The following is a 23,158-nucleotide window of genomic DNA, read 5'->3' as shown; positions in this document are numbered from 1 at the left end:
CAGCTTGAGACTCGGCTACTTAAGCACCATGCGCCGCGCCTTGTGCTCCCTCGTTCCAGAGAGACGTCGCACATCTCACCATCCTCCCGACTATTGCCTCTTTCCCAAGAAGCCCACTCCAGACAAAATGGCCCTTGACGCTGCCACCGTGGAGAAGCAAGACTACCACGAGCACGACACCGTTGTCATGAAGGAACACGCGGCTTCGTCCGAGATGGACGAGTACGTGCCCGACACGGAGGCGGAGAAGAAGCTCGTGCGCAAGATCGACATGTTCCTCCTGCCCATGATGTGGATCATGTATCTGCTTTCGTACATGGATCGAACCAAGTACGTTCTCCCTCGGCCACTCGACGAGGCAAACAAGTGAACACACGCACACTGACAGTGGAAACAGCATCGGGAATGCCCGCATCGCCGGCATGGAGGAGGATCTTGACCTCGACTCGAACCGCTACTCCGTCGTCCTGGTCGTCTTCTTCGTCGGCTACGTCGTCTTCGAGGTGCCCTCGAACATGGTCCTCGTACGCGTGCAACCATCCTACTACCTCGCCACCATCATGTTTCTATGGGGCGGCGTCACCGTCGGCATGGCCTTTACGCCCAGCTACGAGGTGCTGATCGGCATGCGCATCCTCATGGGCATCCTCGAGTCCGGGTTCGCGCCGGGCATCCTCCTGCTGCTGTCCTCGTGGTACAAGCGCGAGGAGCAGAGCAAGCGCTTCGCCGTCTACATCTCGGCCGCCATCCTGTCGGGCGCCTTTGGCGGTCTGCTGGCCGGGTCCATCACCAGCGGTCTGGACGGCGCGCACGGCAAGGCGGGCTGGCGGTGGCTGTTTGTCGTCGAGGGGGCGGCGACCATGGGCGTCGCGTTGATCGCGGCCTTTATCCTGCCCGACTTTCCCGCGACGACGGCGCGCTGGAAGTTTAGCGACGAGGACAGGCAGCTTGCCATCAAGCGTCTGCAGTACGATAACGCGCGCGTGGACGGTGATGGCGAGAGTCGACTGGGTCACTGGCAAGCGCTCAGAATCAGCTTGACCAGCTGGCGCACGTGGCTGTTCGTCGTCGGCTACATGGTAAGGACAGCCCTCCACCCCATTGCATGACGGCCAAAAGAAGGGGACGCTAACCGGGAGTGATCAACAGGCTGTCGTCGGATCGTCGACACTCTCCTACTTTTATCCGACTCTGGTCCGTGGTCTGGGCTACGAGGCGACCGCTGCGCAGTACATGACGATCCCCATCTTTGGCGTCGCCTTTGTCTTCACGGCCATCACGGGTGTCCTGGCCGACAGGAACACCAAGTATCGCGGTCTCATGCTGACGTGCTGGATGATTGTGGCCATGCTGTGCTCCATTGTCATCTGTGCCGTGTACGACTTCAAGGCGCGGTACGCGCTGCTGGTGATCATGGCGTCGGGTCTGTGGGCGTCCAACGGCCTGTCCCTTTCCTACGCATCCGTCTCATTTGGCGACATGGAGCGCGAGGTCAAGGCCATCTCGCTGGCCCTTGTCAACGCCATGGGCAACCTGGCCCAGATCTACGGCGCGTACCTGTTCCCCAACGACGACGAGCCCAAGTACCTCATGGGGTTTGGTGTCATCAGCGGTCTCTGCTTGACGGGTGTCGTGTCGTATTTCTCGCTCTGGTATACCTTTAGGCGGACAGGTAAGGCTGCAGGCATCCAGTGACGCGCAGTCTGAGGTATTGGTCGTCGGCTGAGGCTGGTGCGTATAGGGTAGGAGATATCAAATGGATGGACCATGGATGTCAGATCAAGATAGATCAAGGACCGCGAGATGGATGCAAACGGACCATGTTGCAAACGCGCCCCCACCAGTCCATGAGCACTTTAAGCATAGTAGGCTACGGCGCTCCTCATCACATCCGTAGTGAATCCTGGGGGTTTACCGCTCTGTCCGCACGCTTGGCACTTCATGTATCACCTACCTTTCCCGTCGTAATCCGCCTTTTCGGACCGGTAGCCCATAGGACATGGACTGCGTGATGTGGGTGGCAGAGAAGAACGTGACAAGCCCTCCATCGGAAAAGAAGCGCTTTTGACTCGCGCTAATCGCCTGGGATGAGACGCCTAGAGTTGGGTACTCCGCCACTTTTCCGCAGGGCCCCTCGCCGTCGCGGGGTTGGTGATAGAATAATGGATGGGGAGGAGGTGGAGGTGGGCGTTGGTGGAGGAGGACACTCCGCCACATGCATCAAATCAACTGGAGGAGGGCGGTCCTCATGACGCGTTGGGTCGAGCGAGTACAAGTACTGGCGCGTCCCTGACGAGATACAGAATTTCTGATTCGACTTCTGTATTGCCATTTGCTTGCTTGCTGCCATAGCATCCGTCGTCAAAATGGGTTCCACAGTGGGCGTTTCGCGTGCGTATCCTCCTCCCCAGCGTCTCCAGAAAGAGAAATAACTTGAAATCTGACAAGCACAGCCATCACCGTCGACGGCACATCCTTCGCTTTCACAGGCCACAATGTGTCTTACCGCTTCCACGTCGACGCGGACACGGGCGACCTCGTCACGGACCACTTTGGAGGCTATGCGCCCGAGGATGGCCTCGTTTGCGACCCTGGGGAGCCCCAGGGATGGGCGCCCGCGCTCTCGCGCTCCCGTCGCGAGTTTCCCGACAGCGGTCGCGGCGACTTCCGCACACCGGCCTTCCAGATCCGCCAGAGCGAGGGCAGCACCGTCAGCGAGTTCAAGTACAAGTCTCACGCGCTGGTGAGCGGCAAGCCCAGCCTCCAGGGTCTCCCCGCGACCTTTGGCAGCGACGGCGACGTCGCCTCCCTCAAAGTCACCCTCGTCGACGACGTGAGCTCTGTCGAGGCCGAGCTGCTCTACTCCATCTTCCCCAAGTACGATGCCATTGTGCGCAGCGTGACGGTCAAGAACACGGGCCATGACGCGATTGTCCTCGACAAGCTCGCCAGCTTCAGCGTCGACTTTCCGTACGAAGACCTCGAGATTATCGAGATGAAGGGTGACTGGGCGCGTGAGGGCCTGCGCGTCCGTCGCAAGGTCGACGTCGGCACGCAGGGCTTCCAGAACAGCACGGGCTTCTCGTCGCACCTCCACAACCCCTTCCTGTCGCTCGTCTCGTCCACCACCACCGAGACGCAGGGCGAGGCGTGGGGCTTCTCGCTCGTCTACACGGGCTCGTTTGCGGCCGACGTCGAAAAGGGCTCCCAGGGCCTGACGCGCGCCATGATCGGCCTCAACCCTGCCATGTTCTCCTGGCCCCTGAAGGCCGGCGAGAGCTTCACCTCGCCCGAGGTCGTCAGCGTCTACTCCAGCACAGGGCTGGGCGGCATGTCGAGGCAGTACCACCGACTCTTCCGCAGGCACCTGATGAAGAGCAAGTTTGCGGAGAAGACGCGTCCCGTCCTCCTCAACAGCTGGGAGGGCACCTACTTTGACATTGACGAGAAGAAGATCACCACCATGGCCCAGTCCGCCGCTGACCTGGGCGTCAAGCTCTTCGTCATGGACGACGGGTGGTTCGGCAACGGCAAGCATGCCCGCATAGACGACCTCGCAGGGCTCGGTGACTGGGACGTCAACAAGGACCGCTTCCCCCACGGCCTCGAGCCCATGGTCGAGAAGATCACCCAGATGAAGGCGGCAGGGACCGACCAGAAACTCCAGTTTGGCATCTGGGTCGAGCCCGAGATGGTCAACCCAAAGTCCGACCTGTACAAGGCGCACCCCGACTGGGCCATCCACGCGGGCCGATACCCCCGTACCGAGCAGCGCCAGCAGCTCATCCTCAACCTCTCCCTGCCCGCGGTGCAGGAGTTCATCATCGACGCCATGACCAAGCTCCTCGACTCGGCGCCCATCACATACGTCAAGTGGGACCACAACCGTGGCCTGCACGAGGCGCCCTCCCCGAACCTCGACCACGAGTACATGATGGGCATGTACCGCGTCTTCGACACCCTCACAGCGCAGTTCCCTGACGTGCTGTGGGAAGGCTGCGCCTCGGGCGGCGGTCGCTTCGACCCGGGCATCCTCCAGTCCTTCCCCCAGTTCTGGACGTCCGACGACACCGACGCCCTCGAGCGGATCGGCATCCAGTTTGGCCACTCCATCGTGTACCCCGCGTCCGCCATGGGCGCCCACATCTCCGCCTGCCCCAACAGCATGACGGGCCGCACACAGTCCGTCACCTTCCGCGCCCACGTCGCCATGATGGGGGGCTCGTTCGGTCTCGAGCTGGACCCAAAGGGTCTCACGGACGACGAGAGAAAGGCGATGCCATCTATCCTGGCGTTGGCCGAAAAGGTCAACCAGACGGTCGTCTCGGGCGATTTCTACCGCCTCGTGCTGCCCGAGGATTCGAACAACCCGGCGGGCCAGTTCATCTCCGAGGATGGGAAGCAGGTCATTTTGTTTGCCTTCCAGACGCGCTGCACCGTCAACTACGCGCAGCCCTGGTTCAGGCTGCAGGGGCTTGACGCGGGCGCCAGGTACAAGGTTGGCGACAAGACGGTGTCGGGGGCCACACTCATGAACGTTGGTGTGCAGCTGCGGTTCGAGGGTGATTATGACAGTCACGTCGTCATTGCGACGAGAGTGTAACGAACAGAGTGGATGGATAGAAACGAAATAGAAACGAATAATGAGAATCCTTACGATCACCGCGTGCAGGATGTTGACCGTCTCCTCGCAGAGGCCTGGGGCTACAGCCACTGCCACGGCTTGACTTGGTAGAGTTTGATGAATGAATATAACCTGCAATGTGAAAGTCCATCTATCAATATCATGAATGAATGCCACATCACCTACATACATGTATGGTGGAGAAGCGCGCGTGGCACTGCATCTTCCCGTCTTCCCCTCAAGGTGTGTGGGGGGACGGGACACGATCCATCATCAGCACGCGACCCTTTTGCTGGACTCAATCCTGTACTATCTCGCCGTCGACTACCTTACACTCGTCAAGCGACAGTTGCCCATCGAGCGCCGCCGCCATGGCCACGCGCATCGTCCATGTAGGCCTCATTGGCTGCGGCGAGGTCGCCCAGGTCATCCACATCCCCAACCTACTCCATATGAACAGCTTCTTCCGCATCACGCACCTCTGCGATGTCTCGCCCTCCTCGCTCTCCCACTGCGCGACCAAGATCCCCAACCCTGACCTCAAGACCACCGCCTCCGCTGACGACCTCTGCGCGGACCCGGAGGTGGAGGTGGTCATGGTCGTCAACTCGGACGAGTACCACGCGGAGCATGTCGTCCTCGCGCTGGCGCACGACAAGCACGTCCTCATCGAGAAGCCCGTCGCGCTCACGAGACGCGACGTCCAAAAGGTGCTCGATGCAGAGAAGAAGAGCAAGGGCCGCGTCATGGTCGGCTACATGCGTCGCTACGCCATGGTCTTTGAGGACGCGGTCGAGGAGATTGGCGGCATGGACCGGATCGACTACGCGCGGGTGCGGGACATTATTGGCTCCAATTCCTTCTTTGTGGATCAGTCTGGCACTTTTCCCATCAAACCCAGCGACTTCTCTGCTGAGGATACGCAGGGGAGGACACAGCGTGCTGAGGAGCAGGTGAAGACCGCCATGGCCGAGGTGGGCGGCGGAGTACCTGTGAACGACGAGACGACCCGGATGTGGAGGCTGCTGGGTGGTCTGGGCTCGCACGACCTGTCGCTCATGAGGGAGGCGATCGGGATGCCGGACAGGGTGGTGGGCTCGTCGCTCGGGACGCCCTTTTGGAAGTGAGTGGACGTTGACTTGGCCGCCCGCCCCTTCCCACCCGTGCTGCAGCAGACTAACAAAAGTCAGCGCGCTACTGAAATACCCAACCTTTACTGTCTCCTACGAGTCGGGCATCGACAACATCCCGCGATTCGATGCCCACATTGAGATCTACAGCGCGAGCAAATCCGTCCGGGTGCAGTACGACACGCCGTATGTCAAGGGGCTGCCCATCACGATGCACGTCAGCGAGAACGCCAATGGCGCGTACAAGGAGACGACAATCCGCAAGACGTATGAGGACCCCTACACCATCGAGTTGAGGAAGTTGTACGGCATGGTGGTCCGAGGGGACAGCGTCAAGACGACGGTGGCCGACGCGATGGATGATCTGGTGCTGTTCGGCATGATCATGCGACATCACTACGGGACGTCCTGATATTGACCTTCTCAGCAATTTTTGCAGTCATTGGGCACTAGAGATGATAGTGATACAAAAGACCCTTTCGAGATCAACGAGCCTCCAGCCCGTGCAGCGGATTCGTCGTGCTGGCCAGGAACAAGTCCTTGACGAAATTCCGCCTGGGCGCCCACACGCCCGTGCCCCCCTTTGGCATGTCCTTGGCGCCCTTGTCCACGTACGTCGCCGACAGCGGCAGAAGCGGCTGGGTCTCCATCGTGGACGTCTCGAGATGCGTGGCGCGCGGCGTGACCACGCGGATCCCTTTGTTCCTCATCCCCTGCCAGAGCCGCGCCAGGAAGATGGCCGTCGCCTCCGCGCCGAGCGTCCAGGACGCATTCACGTAGCCCAACACGTACGCCAGGTTGGGTGCGTCCTGCAACATGGCCCCCTTGAATGTGAACTTGCTGGACGGGTCGAGCGGCTGCCCATCCACGCTGAGCGCCATGCCGCCCGCAAACTGTAGCTTCAGACCCGTTGCGGCGACGATGATATCGGCCTTTAGTGTCTTCCCGCTGTGCAGCTTGATTGCGTCGTCCGTCACCTGCTCAGTGGTATCCGTCACGACGTCCGCTTTGGTGGACCGCAGGGCCGCAAAGAAGTCGCCATCGGGGCACAGACACATGCGCTGGTCCCAGGGGTTGTATCGAGGTGTAAAGTGCGGCTCAAAGGGGTAGTTGGCCGGCAGCAGCGCCATGGTTTGCGCCTTGATGAGCCTCTTTGCCGCGTGGGGAAACCATTGGCAGAAGAAGTACAAGACATTGCTAAAGGCCATGTAGCGGAGGCGCTGCATTCGACTGACGACGGCGCCGGGCAGTACAGCCCACAGACACCTCATCACAATGCCCTGTTTTGACGGCATGCTGACGAGATACGTAGGGCTACGCTGTAGCATGGTCACCTTCCTCGCGTCCTCGGCCATACTGGGCACGAGGGTGATGGCGGTGGCCCCCGAGCCGATCACGACGACGTTCTTGTTGACATAGTCCAGGTCCTTGGGCCAGTACTGGGGTCGGATGACAGGTCCCTTAAAGTCCTCGATCCCCGGGATGATCGTCTCTAGGGGTTTGTCGTAGTTGTAGTACCCTGTTCCCAGTACGAGGAACTTGGCCTCGTACAGTACTTCTTCCTCTTTTTCGTGCTCGTGTTCTTTCTCTCCTTCGTCAACCTTGCGGACCCGTACCGTCCAGCTCTCAGCCTGGGAGTTCCAGTCTGCTGCAACCACCTTTTGGTGGTACCGAATGTTCTTATCAATCCCCTCCTTGGCCGCCGACTCGTCGAGGTACGCCCAGATTTTCGACCCCAGCGTGATGGGCGTCGTGCGCTGCCACGGGTTCCACGAGAAACCAAAGGTGAAGACGTCCGAGTCGGATCGAATCCCGGGGTACTGGAACAGATCCCAGGTCCCGCCCAAACGACCCCGACCCTCGAGGATGGCGTAGGTCGTGTCGGCTGGCCCGCGCGCCTGCAGGTAGTACGCAGTGTTGATCCCGGAGATGCCTGCGCCGACGATGATGACATCAAGCTTTTCGGTGGCCATTGTGCTCCGTGTGGATGAACAAAGGTGAAGTGAAGAAAAGTACAAGAGTCCGTCTATCTGGGAGCCGGCTCCAAGTCTACACACCACGCTTCATATACACGACCAGCTGAAGCCGGTCGGCTCGACTCGACGCCCCCTCGACGGAACGATTGCATGTACAGTGCACGCCACATTCTCTGTTCGTGCGGAGCACCTATGTCATTCTTCTCGTCCATCGATCTTCAAGATTGCATGCATGCGGAGCACCATGTAGTCCGACGATCCGACCCTACTGCGGCTCCCAAAGGGGCAAGATGTCCCCGACCCCAGATCGACGTTCCCCGCGCTCCGGCATGCAGCCCTCGCAAGCTTCGGAATGGAAGTCGATCCATGCACACCTCTCGCTGAGCGTAGCCTCGGCACGCATGCTCTAACTCTGGAGTCGCCCCGCAATCGACATTCGACGGCGTCTGCAAAGGGTATGAAGGCTGCGGCGGCTGCCCATGCAGACAGCGGTGCCTTTACGTGGGTGACAGACACCGCGACGATGCCGTCTGTCGCCTGTGATCGCTGCTCGAAACGCAAGGAAAAGTGTCTCTTTGACAAGGAAAAGAAGTCATGCCAGAGGTGCGACCAGCAAAAGGTCGCATGCCTCTTTGACAGGCGTCCTAAACGCATTGGACGCCGGCCGACCGCCAAACCGTTGCCCTATGGACTCGTCGATATTTTGAATCTGGATGATTCATATGCGCAACAGGAACCGCTACGACAACAACAAGCCACGCCCGTCTCGCCGCCGGCGACAAGTGTCACAACACCTTCGCCATACCTTGACCCCCTATCGCCAGCATGGCCGGTGGGCAGACAGCACACGCTGCCGCCGGACACAACGCCACGAGCCCTGGTGCACGCTGTCCTGCATGACAAGGACATGTTCTACACCTTCCACGCCGATTTCATGATCGGGTCCTCCTTCGCTCACGCCTTCCAGCGAGCCATCCAGTCCATCGCCCACTCGGCCGATGCCATTGTGCTCAGCGCCTACCAGACCGTCTTCACACTCTGGGACCTGGAGCACCATCGCATCCGGCCCCTGGGCGAGATAGACATCTCGGCCGGGCGCGATTGCCTGCGCGTCCTGCAGGACGCGAACACAGTCAAGCCCGAGGATGCGGCCGCCATACTCATGGTCGGCCAGATACTGCTCGTGTACCACATTGCCACCGTATGCACCTCGGCCCAGCCCATCCTGCGCAGTGCGATGCTGGCCGTCAAGTCATACTACGATGACCTGCTGGGGCAAGAAAGCCTCGACCCCATCACCGTCACGCCCGTCTGGATTGACACGGTCGAGTCCCTGCTCCGGAGGGAGATGCCCATTGTCAACGTGGCCACCTGTGACCGCTTCATTGTCGACCGGCAACTGGGCCTCTGTTGGACCCTGCTGCCCAAGCTGCACAAGCTGTGCGAGTGCAGTGCTCGCTCCAAGGCCTTTGGGGCCCTCTTCACGGCCGCCTATAGTCCCCCCGAGGACAATGTCGACGATGCATTCTCCGGGGTCGAGGCACAAATACAGGCTTGGGAGCCGAAACCGCCCGTCTGGTTCTACACCTCGTTCACGCCCATGGAGACGGCCGCCATGCTCGTCCAGGCAAGGGTGTACCGCAGGGCAGCCCTGCTCATCGTCCACCGTTTGCGCTACCCGCTCGGGGTCCGGGACGAGCAGGTCGCGGGCGACGCGCACATGATCGTCGCCGAGATCTCTGGCTTTCTGGCCTGGGCGCCGCCCGAGATGAAGGGCCTACCCGTCGCGTTCCCACTCCTCGTCGCCATGCTGGAGGTGAAGGGGCTGGGCATAGATATTGTGCCGCAGCTGGCGTCCTTCTCGCGACATCCTCGTCACGGGGTCGACTTTGTACGGTTTGTGGACCTTGTCTGGGCTGCGCGCGAGGGGGGCTTCCGAGGATTATGGTTTGATCTAGCGACGAACTTTGAGATGCCTGTCCTTCCATAGTAATTGTATTGTGAAATTATGTCCTTCGATGTCTTTCTCTACTCATTGTTGAATACGGCTGCCTACTCCTTACCCGCCACGTCCCTCAGCGTCTCCTGCATCCACGAAGGCAACCCGCGCGCCACGCTGATCCAACTTGTCTCCGCCGGGGCGAACACATGTCCCCCCTTTCCGCTGAAAATCTGCTTGAGCACGGGACGGGCGACATCTTCTGGCCCCATCATCTTTCCCTGTGTCTTGCTGATGCGCTCGCCGAACGGCGCCGTCATGCTGGTGGCGACCCACATGGGGTGCACACTCGTCGTCAAGACGCCCGTGGCGCGATGGACGTGCTTAATCTCCGCCTTGAGGGCCTCGTTGAAGGCGAGGGCGCCCGACTTGGTGGCCGAGTAGTGGGCGGCGGTCGGGATAGCGACGTACGAGGCCATGCTGGCGACGGTGACAATGTGGCCCTTGTCCTTGAGGATCATGTTGGGCATGAACTCCTTGGTCGTGTACCACAGGCTCATGAGGTTGACGCCCATGATCTTTTTCAGGAACTCGTCGGGCGTGTCGATAATGGGGGTGCTTTGCGCGATGCCGGCGTTGTTGATGACAATGGACGGATGGCCGACGCGCCGACGAATGTCGTCCGCCGCCGCCCTGACCTCTTCCGGTGCTGTGATATCGCACTTCCAGTACTTGACCGTGGAGATCTTGGCCAGATCCTCGGGCAGAGGCGCCACGTCCAGGATGGCCACGTGCACACCGCGCGCGACGAGACCGTCCACGATGCTCCTGCCGATGCCCATGCATCCTCCCGTGACGACGGCGAGCTCGCTCTGCCAGTGCCACGTAGATTTCGTGCTGAAGCTCCAGTTGTTGTTTGCGGCCGCGCTCAGCCAGCGGTTCACCAGCCTCGCGACACCCAAGGCCAGGAAGATCTTGAGCACATTGCGCGCCTGGGGGGTGCCAAGGTATTGGTGCAGCTTGGCAGGGTCGATGACCTGGGCCAGCATCTCTCTCGGTACGCGGTCGAGAAGGATGAGCAGCGCTGCGGGCAGCGCGGGCTGCAGCGCAATGGATTTGAAGGCGCTGATGCCGAACGTGGCGAGTTCGGCGGGTTTGGGCATTTTGGGTGCTTGCTATGGATTGATGTCTTCGAAATTCAATGAGGGAACGGCGAGTTGGTTACATGTGGTTGGTGTATTCTGCTCGAGGGACCCTTGCTACTTATGATAAGATGGGGAAATCGCTCGCTTGCAAGTCAACTGTATCATCATGGCGAAGCTCGCAAGCTCGCAAGCTTCGCAAGCCCTCTCCCAGAAGATGGATAGTCTCCAAGATCCCATGCGGACCTCGGTCTTCCAGCGGACCCAGGCGATGATCATCTAGACTAGGATGTGGGGATTGGAGAAACCCAGCGAGAACCCCTAGCGGTGCGTAGATCCGCCCTTCCTCTCCAACCTGCGCACCGGCGAACTCTTTCCCAACTGGGCCGTCTGTGAGCCTATGTCCCAGGCCACCCCGCGCGAACTACACCACGATCCAACCTGCATGCTTCAATGTTCGTACGTAGTACGTATATACTCTATACCAGACCAATGACGTGCCGCGTGCGTCGTGAGGCAATGGTGTGGCTCGCATACAAGTCGATTGGTGAACTACCCCAGGTTTTACTTTCGCTGGCAGGCGCCTCGACACATCAATGATTACTAGACTAGTATTGTACAGAACATGTACCGTTTTTAGCCCTAGATCAAGGAGGGGGGCGTTGCCGCGGACAAGGAGTCTGCTTGTTTGCAGAGGCACGTGCGTGATCGGCCACGGGTTCGAGTTGAACTCAACAGCCAAGCTCGCATTCAGATGCCTACGGACGGCACAGAGTTGGATGCTTGTTCGAGTGAGAGCAACCAGATCGAGTGGGACGTCTTGTGACGACGCGCCGCATGACATGATCCTCGTCGGCAAGCTAGGGCTTTAAAAGGGCTAGAAAAGCTGGGAATGAGGCTGGTACCTTCGCGTCGACGTATTAGTAATCGTTTAGCATGTCGGAGTCTCTGAAATTGTACCAAACACGGTACAGTCACAATCGAAATTGGCGACCACTTTTGTCACAGGCTTTGAGCGCACTAGGTGGGGCAGATCTATGTGGTCTGTGGCTGGACAGTTGGGGCGAAAGTCCCTTCCTTGCGGTGAAAGTTAGGCAGGCCCCTTTGGGCTGGTTATTGACTGAGCATTCAGGCAACAATATCATGGCGTTCCACCGCCACATGTCACATACAGAAAGTAAAATGATCGACCACCATTGGGTTTCGGTTCCCCTCGCTTTGCGTGCCTGTTAGCGATTTCTGGTCTATCCAGTGCAGACAGTTGGGGGTACAGGACTGACCATAGCACACTTACATGTGTTGCTGCCTGAGGTGTGATCAGCTTAATGCACTTGTCAGCCCAGTGGCAGTGCACTCTGTACATTGTGCAGACCGCCACTGGGGCTGTACTATCTGCAGCTAATGTCTCCCATCAAAAGACCAGGTCTCCCCCCCTGTTTACTTGAAAATAAGCATAGACAATCCTGGCCAGCATTTTCTATCGCTTCTAGACTTGATATTGGCCTCCGGACAACCCGCCAATATGGCTGAACTGCTGTCTGTTTCTGCAAGTGTAGCTGGCATCATATCTCTTGCAGATCTTGTGTTTTTCCGAGCCTCCAAGTATGCCAAGGCTGTGAACAGTGCTCAGAAGGATGTTCGCGATCTTACCCAGGAGGTCAAAGCAGTCAGCGACTTGCTACGTAATCTTTCCTCTCTGGCGTTGAAACTGGAGTCGACAACCATCATGGCCTCATTTAACCTGGACCATGTGACACAATGCCAGGGAACACTCGAGCGAATCGACGCTGGTTTGAGCAAAACCCAGGCCGACTTCGATAAGAGCAGGTGTTGTAGGCTCCAGAGGAAGCTGAAATGGCCGTTCTCCGCTCTGGAAACCAAGGAATTGCTCAACAACCTCTCACGACAGAAGGCCAATATTGGACTGGCACTTGGGGCTGATTGTGTCTCTCTTGTTATTTCAGAAATTCCTAAATTGCACCAGCTGGAGATGTCTATCACTAAGATCTCCAATGGGATTCAAGATATCTCCTTCGGAGTTCACGGCATCTTGAATGATTCCCGCCTTGTGGATCCGTACTTCAAGCGGGTTGTTCTTCAGTACTTCATGGAGGTTGACCCTCAAGCCCGCCATGATAGTATTTTGAGCCAAGATCTCATGGGCACGGGTAATTGGATGCTTCACTCAGCCCCATTTCAGGCATGGTCAGACAAGCCTGGCTCGCTTTTCTGGCTCTCAGGACCTCCTGGCTCTGGCAAGACTACCCTAGCGAGTAGGATGATTCGGGAAGTGCTTCGCCGTCGAAGAGAAGGAGTCGGCGTGGCCTATTTCTATTGCAACTTCGGAAGCGGAAACCCTGTTCACATTCTCGGAGCCTTGGTATCCCAGTTGGCGAGTCAGAACTCAGAAGCATACGAATGTTTGCAACGGTATTATAAGAGTCTGTCTGCATCCTCTAAAACCCAATGCTGCAGGAAAAGCACCCGCCGTCATAAGACTGGTGTCCATTCTCCAAGAAATTTCCGAGTCCTTCGAACAGGTCTCGATCATGGTTGATGGGCTGGATGAATGCAGCGACCAAGTCGATGCTGTGGTGGATATATTGTCACAGTCTGCTGGTGATAACATCTCTGTGGCCCTGATGAGCCGAAGTCAGCATGAAATCGCCCATCGCCTTCGGCATGCGATTAATGTGGATGTTCAAAGTCACTCGTCGGAAGTAAACGAAGACCTCCGGATCTTCATCAACGAAAAAGTCAAAAGCGTTCAAAGTCACCAGGAGGCTGGAAGGAGCAAATGAGAGGCGTGCTATTAAAGGGTTTCCAATGAAGGTTTGTAAAACATATCCAAGTACCTACCTTCAAGGGGCTTTCTTCACTAACTCTCACAGTATTTAGCTTGGTCTAGTGAAATGTAAATAGGCGACGCTAGGCTCCGTCCAATGCCCAAAAATTGACGATGGCACTATGCAGTGTGCCTTTATCCCTCTACAATGCGTATGGTCAGATTTGTCAATTCATTGGAGAGAGCGATAATGGGCGTGTCTTGATCCGCACAGCTCTTCCTTTATTTATTTTTCATCTTAAATGAACCAAAGCTCACAACCCATCAAATTTGCGGAGCCAGTATCGGGTGTGGCTACTGTTTGAAATATCTTTAGGCGCCACAAGGTAGTCGCTGATTTTGTTTACAATTGTAGCAAGAATGAGATACCAGCAATGTCAGCCAAAGCCGGGGATCACTGGAGAATCTTATGAGCCCCGAGGGGTAGTCGCTCATTACGGTCAGCGCTGTAATTCATTGGATGAAGTGGTTTCTGTATGTTTATCATAGCTCAAGGTCAAACCACGCTCTGCCTTTACCTGTCGCCCACTACAGCTAAAGTGCTTACATCTTCTCTGTCGTGCTCACCATATATGAATATAGCCTGTCTCAGCTGCCTTAACCTCGAGCAGTTGATTTACTTCAATCAGTTTCCGTGCCCTAGGATGAGCGATGAATATAGGGTAAGCAAGAACCGCCAGGAGGCGAAAATCGAAGAATATTTGCCATAACTGCCGCAATCGCTGCGCGCGTGAAGCAATTGTATGAAACCAGAAGTGAATAAGCAGCGCTCAATGCTGACGTGCACTGCCGTTAGTTCTGGCAAGAACATGCGTGTCCGATGTCCGCATACGCGAATATCCGCGAGCTCAGAATCCTTAACAGGAAGAAAATATATTTAGTAACGCAAACAATCGAGGGTCTCTCACTCTCGGCTTCTTCCGAGTATCAACCCGCTCGCTACTTGTACGTCCAGATCGCATATGCCTGAGCCGCTTCCATGCCAAAGTAAATCCAAAGGTCCTCGACTATGTGATAAAAAAAATAAATATCCAGGACGCCGTTTTGTTTCAAACTAGATCCGGCAATACATATTGTGCTGATTATGAACGGTGCTGTCCCTGCTGAGACTGGGGCAGCAGTGGAGGGGCCTTTTCGTTCTGGTTCTCCTTGATGACGCCGACCATGCGCTCTGAAACTCGCGCGCAGAACGCATCTACATGCGTCGTCCAGAGATACGCCGAGCCATAGGTGAGCGCGAAATACAAGGGCAGGACCATGAACAGGCGGACGGGGCTGTCTAACACGAGATGCGGCTCGCCCTCGGCGGGGACCGCAATGCCGTAGATCATCCAGCAGAGCACCGAGCGGAGGATCTGGTTGTGGAGGAGATACACGGCAAACGACATGCGGCCGAGGAAGAGGAAGAATCTGTTGGCGAGAATACCGCGGGCCATAGGCGAGAGGTGCAGCCCCACCACGATAATGTCGAGTCCGATGCCGGATGCGAAGCGAGGAAAGTCGGGGTTCGTGGGGAGGATCGATTCGAGGAACTTGTGGAGGGAGTCGGACCACGGCTGCCACTCAGAGTGCTTGTCGGGAAGCGAGGCGACGAAGAGGCCGACGAGGAGGAAGAAGATGGACAGGGCGCCACGCATGGAGCTGTTCGAGGACATGACCTGCAACTTGCTGAACGAGCCAGGGTCGAGGTTCTGCAGATCGGCCATGAAGGCGCCAAAGAAGAACTGCATGCCGAAGAAGGGATCGTTGCACGCCCAGCGGAACAGGGTCAGCGCCAGCGCGATGGCCATGCGCCACTTTTGCTGCACGTAGGCGGTCGCAATGAGGAAGATGTAGACCCAGAAGGCACCCTTGAGGATGGGCATCATGGTCCAGAGCTCTGCTCCGTATTCACTCTGACCATGGGTCCACACGCTCAGCAGGTCCTTGAACGCGGCACCGAGGGCGAGGAAGATGTTGTCGCGCTGGCGGGGGCTCGTCTCGGGCAATCCGTACCCGTCGCAGTGGTTCGCAATGAGGAAGGCGCCCATCTGGGTCGCGATGCAGCTGATGAGGATGATGATGGCGACGGGGAGCACGAGTCGAGGGACACGACGGATGGCGGACCGGCTCATCGAGGTAAAGGCGACGGTCTGGGTGCCTGAGTTGAAGTTCTTGACTGGCTTGAGGGCGCAGACATAGCCGGTGACAAGGCAGAAGATGGCGACGCCGATGCGGCCCTGGATGAGGACGCGGAAGTAGGGCAGCTGCAGCAGCACGGGCGCGGCCTTTTCATCTGCTGCGGGCCAGAGGAGGTACGTGAACCAGCCAGCCGAGATGTGCTTGATCACGACGAGTGCGGAGGCAACGCCTCGAAGGCCCTGGGAAGGACTGTTAGTACATAACCTCCCTATGTTCCTTGTGTCTCGTGTAGTGTTGAGTGAGACATGTGGGTAGCGTTTGTGCGACCACGGCCTCGCGAGACATGGGGAAAGTTCATAGCGTGTTGCGCCAGCACTTACGTCAACCCATTTGACGTTACCCTCGTCACCAATAGCCATGGTGCGGGTGGGATGTCGGCCGGAATATAGAGTTTAAAGCTTATCGTATCGTGTTCAGGGTCGAGGATACGGCCAAAAGGACTGGACGGAAGAGTAATTATGGTAAAGAGTGTAGCGATGGTGAAGCTTTCGCAGGCTGTTTGCTCACTGTCGGCACCAGGTCGGCAGTGAGACAATCTCAAGATATTCCACAGGAATTGCGGACGCCCCGTCAGGACAGGACGATGGAAGGACTGAGGATAAATGATGAATAGAGCAAGGAAAAGCAACGAGAGGCCAGAAGGAACAGAATTAGCAGAGTTGAGGGACAGGACAGGTTAGGAGTGGAGGAAGCGAGGGCTGGAGACAGAGGTCAAAGGATCAAAAGCGACTGGAGTGGGTGATGACTGGAGTCTCCCATCGTCAAAGACCGGTCTTGCTGCTCTTGCCCGAACCCGCATCTTTGTCGGAGCCGCTGTGGCCACTGGCCCCTAGGTCTACTTTAGCGCTAGCGGCAGCCTCCACTGTCCAATCCTTAGTGTCTGACAGGCTCTCAAAAAAGTCAAAAGGGGTCAAGCCCCTCCAGTCTGCAGGCCGAGAAAGGGGTCCGGCCTCCAGGGGTTGCATCGTAGATCTCCGACGTATCCTAGTATTCTCGCACGTACGCTGGGATTGTGCCTTCTGCGACACAAATGGTGTGCGAGCCCAATACGAGTCAACACAGGAGTGCTCAAAGGGTTTCAAGTTCCACCACGCGTATCTTAGGTGCAGATTGGGATTCAGAAGGACGATGCGGATTGAACGCCCATTGATCGTCACGCTAAAAGCTGAAGCACAGGCGTCCACGCAAGCTGACCCACCCAAGCAGCCGCGGTAATAGTACGTAATTCGCTCCCAATCCCGCTTCACATGCGCGAGGCTAGAAAGGCGTCAGGGGGCGCGATGCGCACTAGGCCCGGCATCGACTTGTTTCAGAGTAGGTCTCTCAGGCGTTTTGCGGCCAATTCCTGGGCCAGCTTGAGGCGATTCCAGCTTTTATTCTCAATCAAAGACTCGGTAAAAATATGATTGATAATGGTAGCCCTCATCGACGTTTAACGATGTCGTTATGCCTAGGAACCTAATGGAAAGTAAGGTGGTGAGTCGTGGTACAAGTGCTGCCGCGCGGCTTCACGGCAGGCCCACGCTTTCTTTTATCAAAATGGCTGCAATCTTACTGCGCCGGATTTCTAGATGCTACTTGACAACCAACTACTATCTACTTATGCACATGCCAGCCGAATTTCACAATATGGACGGTTCTCGGATTGCCTCTCCTCTTTGGATTGTGCGGCATCGTTCATCAACACAGTCCGTGTGAGCAAGCTCCTGATGTCGTCGTCAACGGAATGCACATGCAGTCAGCAATGATGTGCAGCTCTTGGGATCCGGGGCAACAATGTTATCACTGCCGTGCGTTGGAGGCGCCTCGTCCCGGCTTGGCGATGTATTTCTGTCTTGGGGCGAGATCCTCATTGTCACGTGTCCAATCAGACATGACACGTGATTGAGCTTTGATTGACTTCTGAGGAAGTCAGCGCAGTCAATAGCCGATCAGTCTGGACCGCGGGAGACACTATTTCCAGTCTTTATTAACCGGCTCGCGCCAGGGTACTCTGTGACGGCTGGCCAGCAGCCCAATGCACCGCACGACTCGAGTCACGATAATTAGGCGGTGCTCCGCCATATTAGAGGGGGCCAGGAGTCGCCAGTCGCCCGCCTATATCCAACCAAACGACAGGACATTCTGGGCTTCGTGCCGCTACGACTAGTCCACAAGTGTGCGTCCGAGCTGCCGCTGACCTGGTTGCAAGCCAAGCTCATGTCTGGAACTCAGCTCCCCCAACGACAACATTGTCGTTCGACAACAAATGATCCCAGGTGTCATCCAGTTCAAAAGCTCCCGTGATATCCTCATCGCCAGCGAATATGGGGAACCCAATCTCATCGCCTAGGTTCTCCAGTAGTAAATTACAGTCGCTGGCTTGCATCCAATCCGTCTGTGCGGCCTCCAATCTCGCGGCGTCGACAGCCTTACTCGCCTTTCCGTGCAGCTCATTGACCACGACACACAATGTTTCCAATGCATTGGCCGGGAGAACACTGGCGAGATTGTTCAGGAGCTCGACCGCCTTATTGCTGAGTTCCTGGTCCATCCAGGCGTCCGGGTGGGTTGGCTGCATGAGGTTGTTGGCGAGAAGAACAATCAGCCCCGAAAAGTGCGCGCAGCTGCATTGCCTGGGATCATCAGCGAGATAACACTACCTTCGGAGCAACAGCATACCAGATAAGACATTCCGTTGGCGTCGCGTCCTGGAACAGCCTGATGCATTTCCGGCTCAAATCGACACACTGCTTCCAGCCCTGCGCCATCGGAGGCTCCTGGGACCTGGTGGCATATTTCGACGTGGGCCCAAGGATTGTCATTGCATAGTCTTGAATCATGGATTTGCTCATGGAGCTGATGCGGCCAAACCACTGACTTTCACTCGAGTAGATGCCTTGCGTGTGCACCACGGCCAAAAGATACGCGTGGTGGAGCTTGACCATCTGAACGAGCTCGGACTCACCGACGGTGGACAATACGTGTTCGATGCAAAAGGCCGGTGGGATGCGAGCATACCACTGCTCGAGCATGTTGCTCAACGCCGCGACGCGTTGTCTTCGTTCAGCGCCCTGTACCTTCCTCGCGCGGTTCGAGTACAGGTTGTCGAAAATCTTGCCCTGGATATGGGAGAGATCCAAGCGTATCCGAAACGTGTTGAGGCAGGCTTTTTTGTCGGAAGTGTAGATCAAACCTGCCCCGTCCGGTGGGTTCATGGGCGGAAGTGGGATGTCAATGTCGGCGTCTTGCTGTGCAGAGGGCGCCTGTCCTCTGAGCGAAAGGTCCTTGTCGAATAGGTAGGCGATCCAGAAGACGCGCTGCCGCTGAAGAACCTCGACGGGCGCGTATGACCGTGATGAGGCGTTGGAGTGCAGCTGCAGCCTCTGAGCGAGCCGTACCGCCGTACCCACGAGGACGCTCGCAGGCCGCGAGTCACTACTGTTGTGGAACAGGCAGACCAACGAGAGTAGGACCTGCACGCCCAGGAGATCCTTCTCGCGAATGACGAGCTCGGACATGACCGATTGCGCATTGCGCATGCAGCGGTTTACCCAGTCGGTGCGAGCCCGCTGGTCAATTGTGGGAGTCTCGTCTCCCGGAATAGGAGACCGGAGACCCATGGCGCAGACCATGAGGATGGCGGCCCAGATAGCCCGGTCCCGCTTGGGATGGTCAGTGTGGTGCCAATCGCGCATCATGCGCATGAAGACTGCCTGGTCGAAGAGCGGGAGAGCCCTGTTGAACGTGTCGAAGTAGTGGTCAATATAGGGCATGAGGTGCTAAGCGATCTGATCAGCGAGCTACTTTCGTGCGTACTGTGCAAAGGGGTCATGACCTACATCCAAAGGCGGCAAAGGCAGATCCTCATCACCAGGACCGTGATAAAGACTTGGCTCTACTGGATCGAAGCGCCAAGCGCTCGGTCCTTTGAGCTCTTCGGGGCTACACTTCCTCGCGACCTCCTCAGGGGTACTATCGTTCGTCGAAGAGACCGGAACTGAGGCTGTGGCCAGGGCATGTTCCTGCTTCGCGGCCTGGAGTACCTGTTGGAGCTGCTGCTCGATACGAGCCAGTCGTTCCTTGAGGCTCGCATTCTCCTCTGCGAGCCTAGCACATTGCTTAGTGAGACGGACGAGCAAATGATCCGACTTGTCACGTACTCTTTCGTCTCGGCCTCGCGGATCTTGACCGCCTGCTTTGGCCTGCTGTTGGGCTGCCTTTTTCTTGCCACGCTGGTTGTTCGGCAGTCTGCGCTGTACAGCTTGCAGTTGGAGCAGATGGGCTTGAGCATATCACACTTGATCTTCTTTGTAAAACACAAGTCGCAGGCTAGAATCGGATCCTGTGAGCCTGACATCTTGATAGGTTCATGTTGGGATGGCGGCCGGCTCACTCACCCTTTCGCCTGACGGACGCTGGCTCCGTGGGCTCTGGGAGCGCATCGATGACAATCGGGTCAGTCGCCGTTTTCAAAGACACTGGATGAACAAGAGTGCTTTCCTGAGGACTTCAGGCTATGTTCGTTGAGATTGACATGTTGATTTCTTGACTACGGTCAGATTTCACGATGGAGGCCAATGCATGAAGAGGAATAGAGGATGACAAATGACCGGGATGGTCCTGTGGGAATATTCGGTCGCTAACAGATTCTGGCATACCGTGAGCGCAAAGGTGTTAGCGATTCATGAAGCTCCCTCCGGCGTGACTCGCCTTTGGTATCAATTCACCTACTTAATAATTAGCGCATCCACGTCGTCAACCTCGCCCATTATCGCCGTCAAAGGCTCTGGTCTGCGGTGGCATGGGCTGTCTGCACTCAGGCTGGATCCGTCAATAGAACCAAGCAATGCACCATCGCTCAGAAGGAGGCACCTCATACTTGGATCTGGCTCCGCGTATGCGGTCAGTGGGTAGAGTTCAAAAAGTGGTCGAACTCAGTCTCATGGACATGTATGTACCTGGCAGGATGGATCATGAGGCCAATGCCTGTGCCGCTCATCGATGCCTACATGTACCCAAACGAATCCTTCCGGAGCTAGATGAGGTAAACTCCGCGTGTCGATGACCCATCCTACAACCTGACTTGGCCTCGACTTCCCGCCAGATTACCATCTGAATTCATCCGTTACTTCGGCCGAATCACAAAACACACCATGCGCACGCCTGAACCTGCCAGCAAGAAGCGCAAGGTCCGCAAGGGAACTCACAGTTGTTGGGAGTGTGCGCCTTCCTGCCCACGGCGTCCGTAAGCGCGACCGCCAGACAGCACATGTACTGACGAATCATGCACAGGCCGCCGGCGCAAGATCAAATGCACCTTTGCGCGCGAGAACGACCTTGTCTGTGTGAACTGCCAGGCCAAAGGTGCGTCATGTGTGTCTCAAGAGACACCGCTTGACGATAACAATCTCCCGGCGCCATCGTCCCATCCAGCCTCATCCACATCCTCGCGTCCCCAGGATGAAGCTCTCGCCCAGCGCCTCATCCGCCTGGAAGCCATGATGGGCAGACTGGCCGACCCACAGTCCAAGGCGAATGAGTACAATTATCCCAGGGACATGGAGGATGATCTTCTCGAGACCTCAGCCGCGCGACATGCCAACCTGCTGGAGACGCATGCCCCAACTCCATCCCAAAGCGCGTCCGGGTCTCCCTACAACCGGCAATACTCTTCACCTGCTGGGCCTCGGCTGCCAGAAAAGCTCAAGCAGCTATCTCGAGATGTGTATGCTCTCCTTCCCTCGGCAAAGCTGCGCTCTACCTTGGCGTATAGTTCACCTGGTGCTACGACGGTCTTGTCGGGATTCCATGCAGCAAAATCTCCCAACATTGAGACCCCAGCGTCTCTAGCCGATCCTCACTACCCAACGCCGGATACGCACCCGGTCCTCATCACCCGGCGGTTACTCCAGTACGCTGTCTGCGTCCAGAATCTCTCTCCCGTTGTCTTCGCCTCCATTGCGGCAGACTTTGACGGCAAGCGTCCCTGCCATGTCCTGGCCAACTGGCTCGGGGCCTCTGAGGACTGGGTCCTCTCCAGTGACCCCCTCATCGGCAGCATTGAGGGCATCGAGTGCCTGGTTCTCATGACCATGCTTCAGGGCGACGCGGGCCAGCTCCGAAAGGCTTGGATGACATGTCGTCGTGCCCTCAACATGGCCCAGCTCATGGGCCTAGACAAAAAGGTCCCGCCCCTGCCACGGTCCCTATCCAGTCGCCACGCCGACCCAGCCACTCTCTGGTTCAGGATCCAGTGCGGAGACCGATATCACTCACTGATTCTGGGGTTGCCCTTTGGCTCGCGCAACGATCCGCCCTTTGATCCGTCCTCCACGCCGCTGGACAATCTAGGCAAGTCCTACGCCACCGTCGCGCGCAAAATCTCGGAACGGAACGAGGTTGTCGACCAACCAGACGCATACGCCGTCACACAAGCTCTCGACCTGCAGCTCGAAAACACGGCCTGCCTGGTGGAAAACACGTGGTGGTCCATCCCAGATATCTCGGCGGCTTTAAACCGCTCGCCGCTCGACATGCTCTCCGAGTGCTCCGCCATCCGTCTACAAGTACGACACTACACACTTCTCATCCTCCTCCACCTACCGTACCTGATGAAGGGCGGCGACCGGTACAGCTTCAACCGCCTAACCTGCATGCGCGCCAGCCGCGCGGTCCTCGAGCGATTCCTCGCCTTTCGAAAAGACTACATCGTCTACGTCGCGGGTCGCCACATTGACTATTCCGCCCTTATAGCCGCCATGACACTCATGCTCGGTCACCTAGGGCAGGTCGATCCACAGCGCGAAGACGACCGCAGCCTCGTCGAAGCGGCTCACGAAAGACTTCTGGCAATGGGCCAGCACAAGACCGACAAGCTCTCCAGCGAGAGCGCCGAGACCATCCGAGCCATGCTGCCCATAGTATCTGGACAGGGTCTCGACTCAGATGTCCATTTGTCCATCCCCTTTCTCGGCACCGTGAACATCAACTCCAAGCCTGCTCAGCCCGTCGACGCGCCGTCGGATGTTCTCCCAACGCCTGGTAGCACGCTGAATGGCGTGGGCCCGGCTGATTTTGCACCATTCCTGAGCTTTGACTTTAACGACTTTACGTTCCAAGGGAGCGACATTGTTGCCGGGGACGTGGCAAATGGTATACAGGCCTTCAACGGGGACAAGTACGATGTGCCGGGAGGATGGATGGACTTTCCGTCTGGAGCGAATGACTGGGCGTTCCAGGGCGTCGACACGACGTACTGGACCATGCTAAATCAGAGCTTTAACGAGCAACACATGAGTCGTGACGATGCAATGAATGAATGAAATGAGGTTTGGTGAAT

The 23,158-nt window shown here is 57.3% G+C and overlaps 8 protein-coding genes across 8 annotated transcripts; 4 read left to right on the top strand and 4 right to left on the bottom strand.

Annotated features, from left to right (window-relative positions):
• Positions 1–127: 127 nt before the first annotated feature.
• J7T54_004545 (alpha-galactosidase 2) lies at positions 128–4,603 on the top strand (the record flags this gene model as incomplete). Its single annotated transcript, XM_051503210.1, has 4 exons — positions 128–330; positions 398–1,079; positions 1,150–1,672; positions 2,454–4,603. The coding sequence occupies 4 exons, from the start codon at positions 128–130 to the stop codon at positions 4,601–4,603; spliced, it is 3,558 nt and encodes a 1,185-aa protein (XP_051364855.1).
• Positions 4,604–4,995: 392 nt separating this feature from the next.
• J7T54_004544 (uncharacterized protein) lies at positions 4,996–6,166 on the top strand (the record flags this gene model as incomplete). Its single annotated transcript, XM_051503209.1, has 2 exons — positions 4,996–5,747; positions 5,815–6,166. The coding sequence occupies 2 exons, from the start codon at positions 4,996–4,998 to the stop codon at positions 6,164–6,166; spliced, it is 1,104 nt and encodes a 367-aa protein (XP_051364854.1).
• A 73-nt stretch (positions 6,167–6,239) lies between these two features.
• J7T54_004543 (FAD-containing monooxygenase-like protein) lies at positions 6,240–7,727 on the bottom strand (the record flags this gene model as incomplete). The annotated part of the gene is made up of 1 exon (XM_051503207.1): positions 6,240–7,727. One exon carries the CDS (start codon positions 7,725–7,727, stop codon positions 6,240–6,242), a length of 1,488 nt encoding a protein of 495 aa, XP_051364853.1.
• A 355-nt stretch (positions 7,728–8,082) lies between these two features.
• Positions 8,083–9,720, top strand: J7T54_004542 (uncharacterized protein; the record flags this gene model as incomplete). The annotated part of the gene is made up of 1 exon (XM_051503206.1): positions 8,083–9,720. One exon carries the CDS (start codon positions 8,083–8,085, stop codon positions 9,718–9,720), a length of 1,638 nt encoding a protein of 545 aa, XP_051364852.1.
• A 62-nt stretch (positions 9,721–9,782) lies between these two features.
• J7T54_004541 (Short-chain dehydrogenase/reductase family 16C member-like protein) lies at positions 9,783–10,832 on the bottom strand (the record flags this gene model as incomplete). The annotated part of the gene is made up of 1 exon (XM_051503205.1): positions 9,783–10,832. One exon carries the CDS (start codon positions 10,830–10,832, stop codon positions 9,783–9,785), a length of 1,050 nt encoding a protein of 349 aa, XP_051364851.1.
• Positions 10,833–14,738: 3,906 nt separating this feature from the next.
• J7T54_004540 (Acyltransferase family) lies at positions 14,739–16,196 on the bottom strand (the record flags this gene model as incomplete). The annotated part of the gene is made up of 2 exons (XM_051503204.1): positions 14,739–16,016; positions 16,158–16,196. The coding sequence occupies 2 exons, from the start codon at positions 16,194–16,196 to the stop codon at positions 14,739–14,741; spliced, it is 1,317 nt and encodes a 438-aa protein (XP_051364850.1).
• A 1,838-nt stretch (positions 16,197–18,034) lies between these two features.
• Positions 18,035–20,176, bottom strand: J7T54_004539 (putative transcriptional regulatory protein-like protein; the record flags this gene model as incomplete). The annotated part of the gene is made up of 4 exons (XM_051503203.1): positions 18,035–18,443; positions 18,499–19,598; positions 19,659–19,926; positions 19,980–20,176. The coding sequence occupies 4 exons, from the start codon at positions 20,174–20,176 to the stop codon at positions 18,035–18,037; spliced, it is 1,974 nt and encodes a 657-aa protein (XP_051364849.1).
• A 796-nt stretch (positions 20,177–20,972) lies between these two features.
• On the top strand, positions 20,973–23,141 carry J7T54_004538 (uncharacterized protein; the record flags this gene model as incomplete). The annotated part of the gene is made up of 3 exons (XM_051503202.1): positions 20,973–21,039; positions 21,112–21,183; positions 21,253–23,141. The coding sequence occupies 3 exons, from the start codon at positions 20,973–20,975 to the stop codon at positions 23,139–23,141; spliced, it is 2,028 nt and encodes a 675-aa protein (XP_051364848.1).
• Positions 23,142–23,158: the final 17 nt, after the last annotated feature.

The sequence above is a fragment of the Emericellopsis cladophorae genome (genome assembly GCF_022114955.1).
Source record: "Emericellopsis cladophorae strain MUM 19.33 chromosome Unknown NODE_5_length_938552_cov_118_678949, whole genome shotgun sequence".
Taxonomy (NCBI): domain Eukaryota; kingdom Fungi; phylum Ascomycota; class Sordariomycetes; order Hypocreales; family Bionectriaceae; genus Emericellopsis; species Emericellopsis cladophorae.
This window is presented reverse-complemented; position numbering and strand designations above follow the sequence as displayed.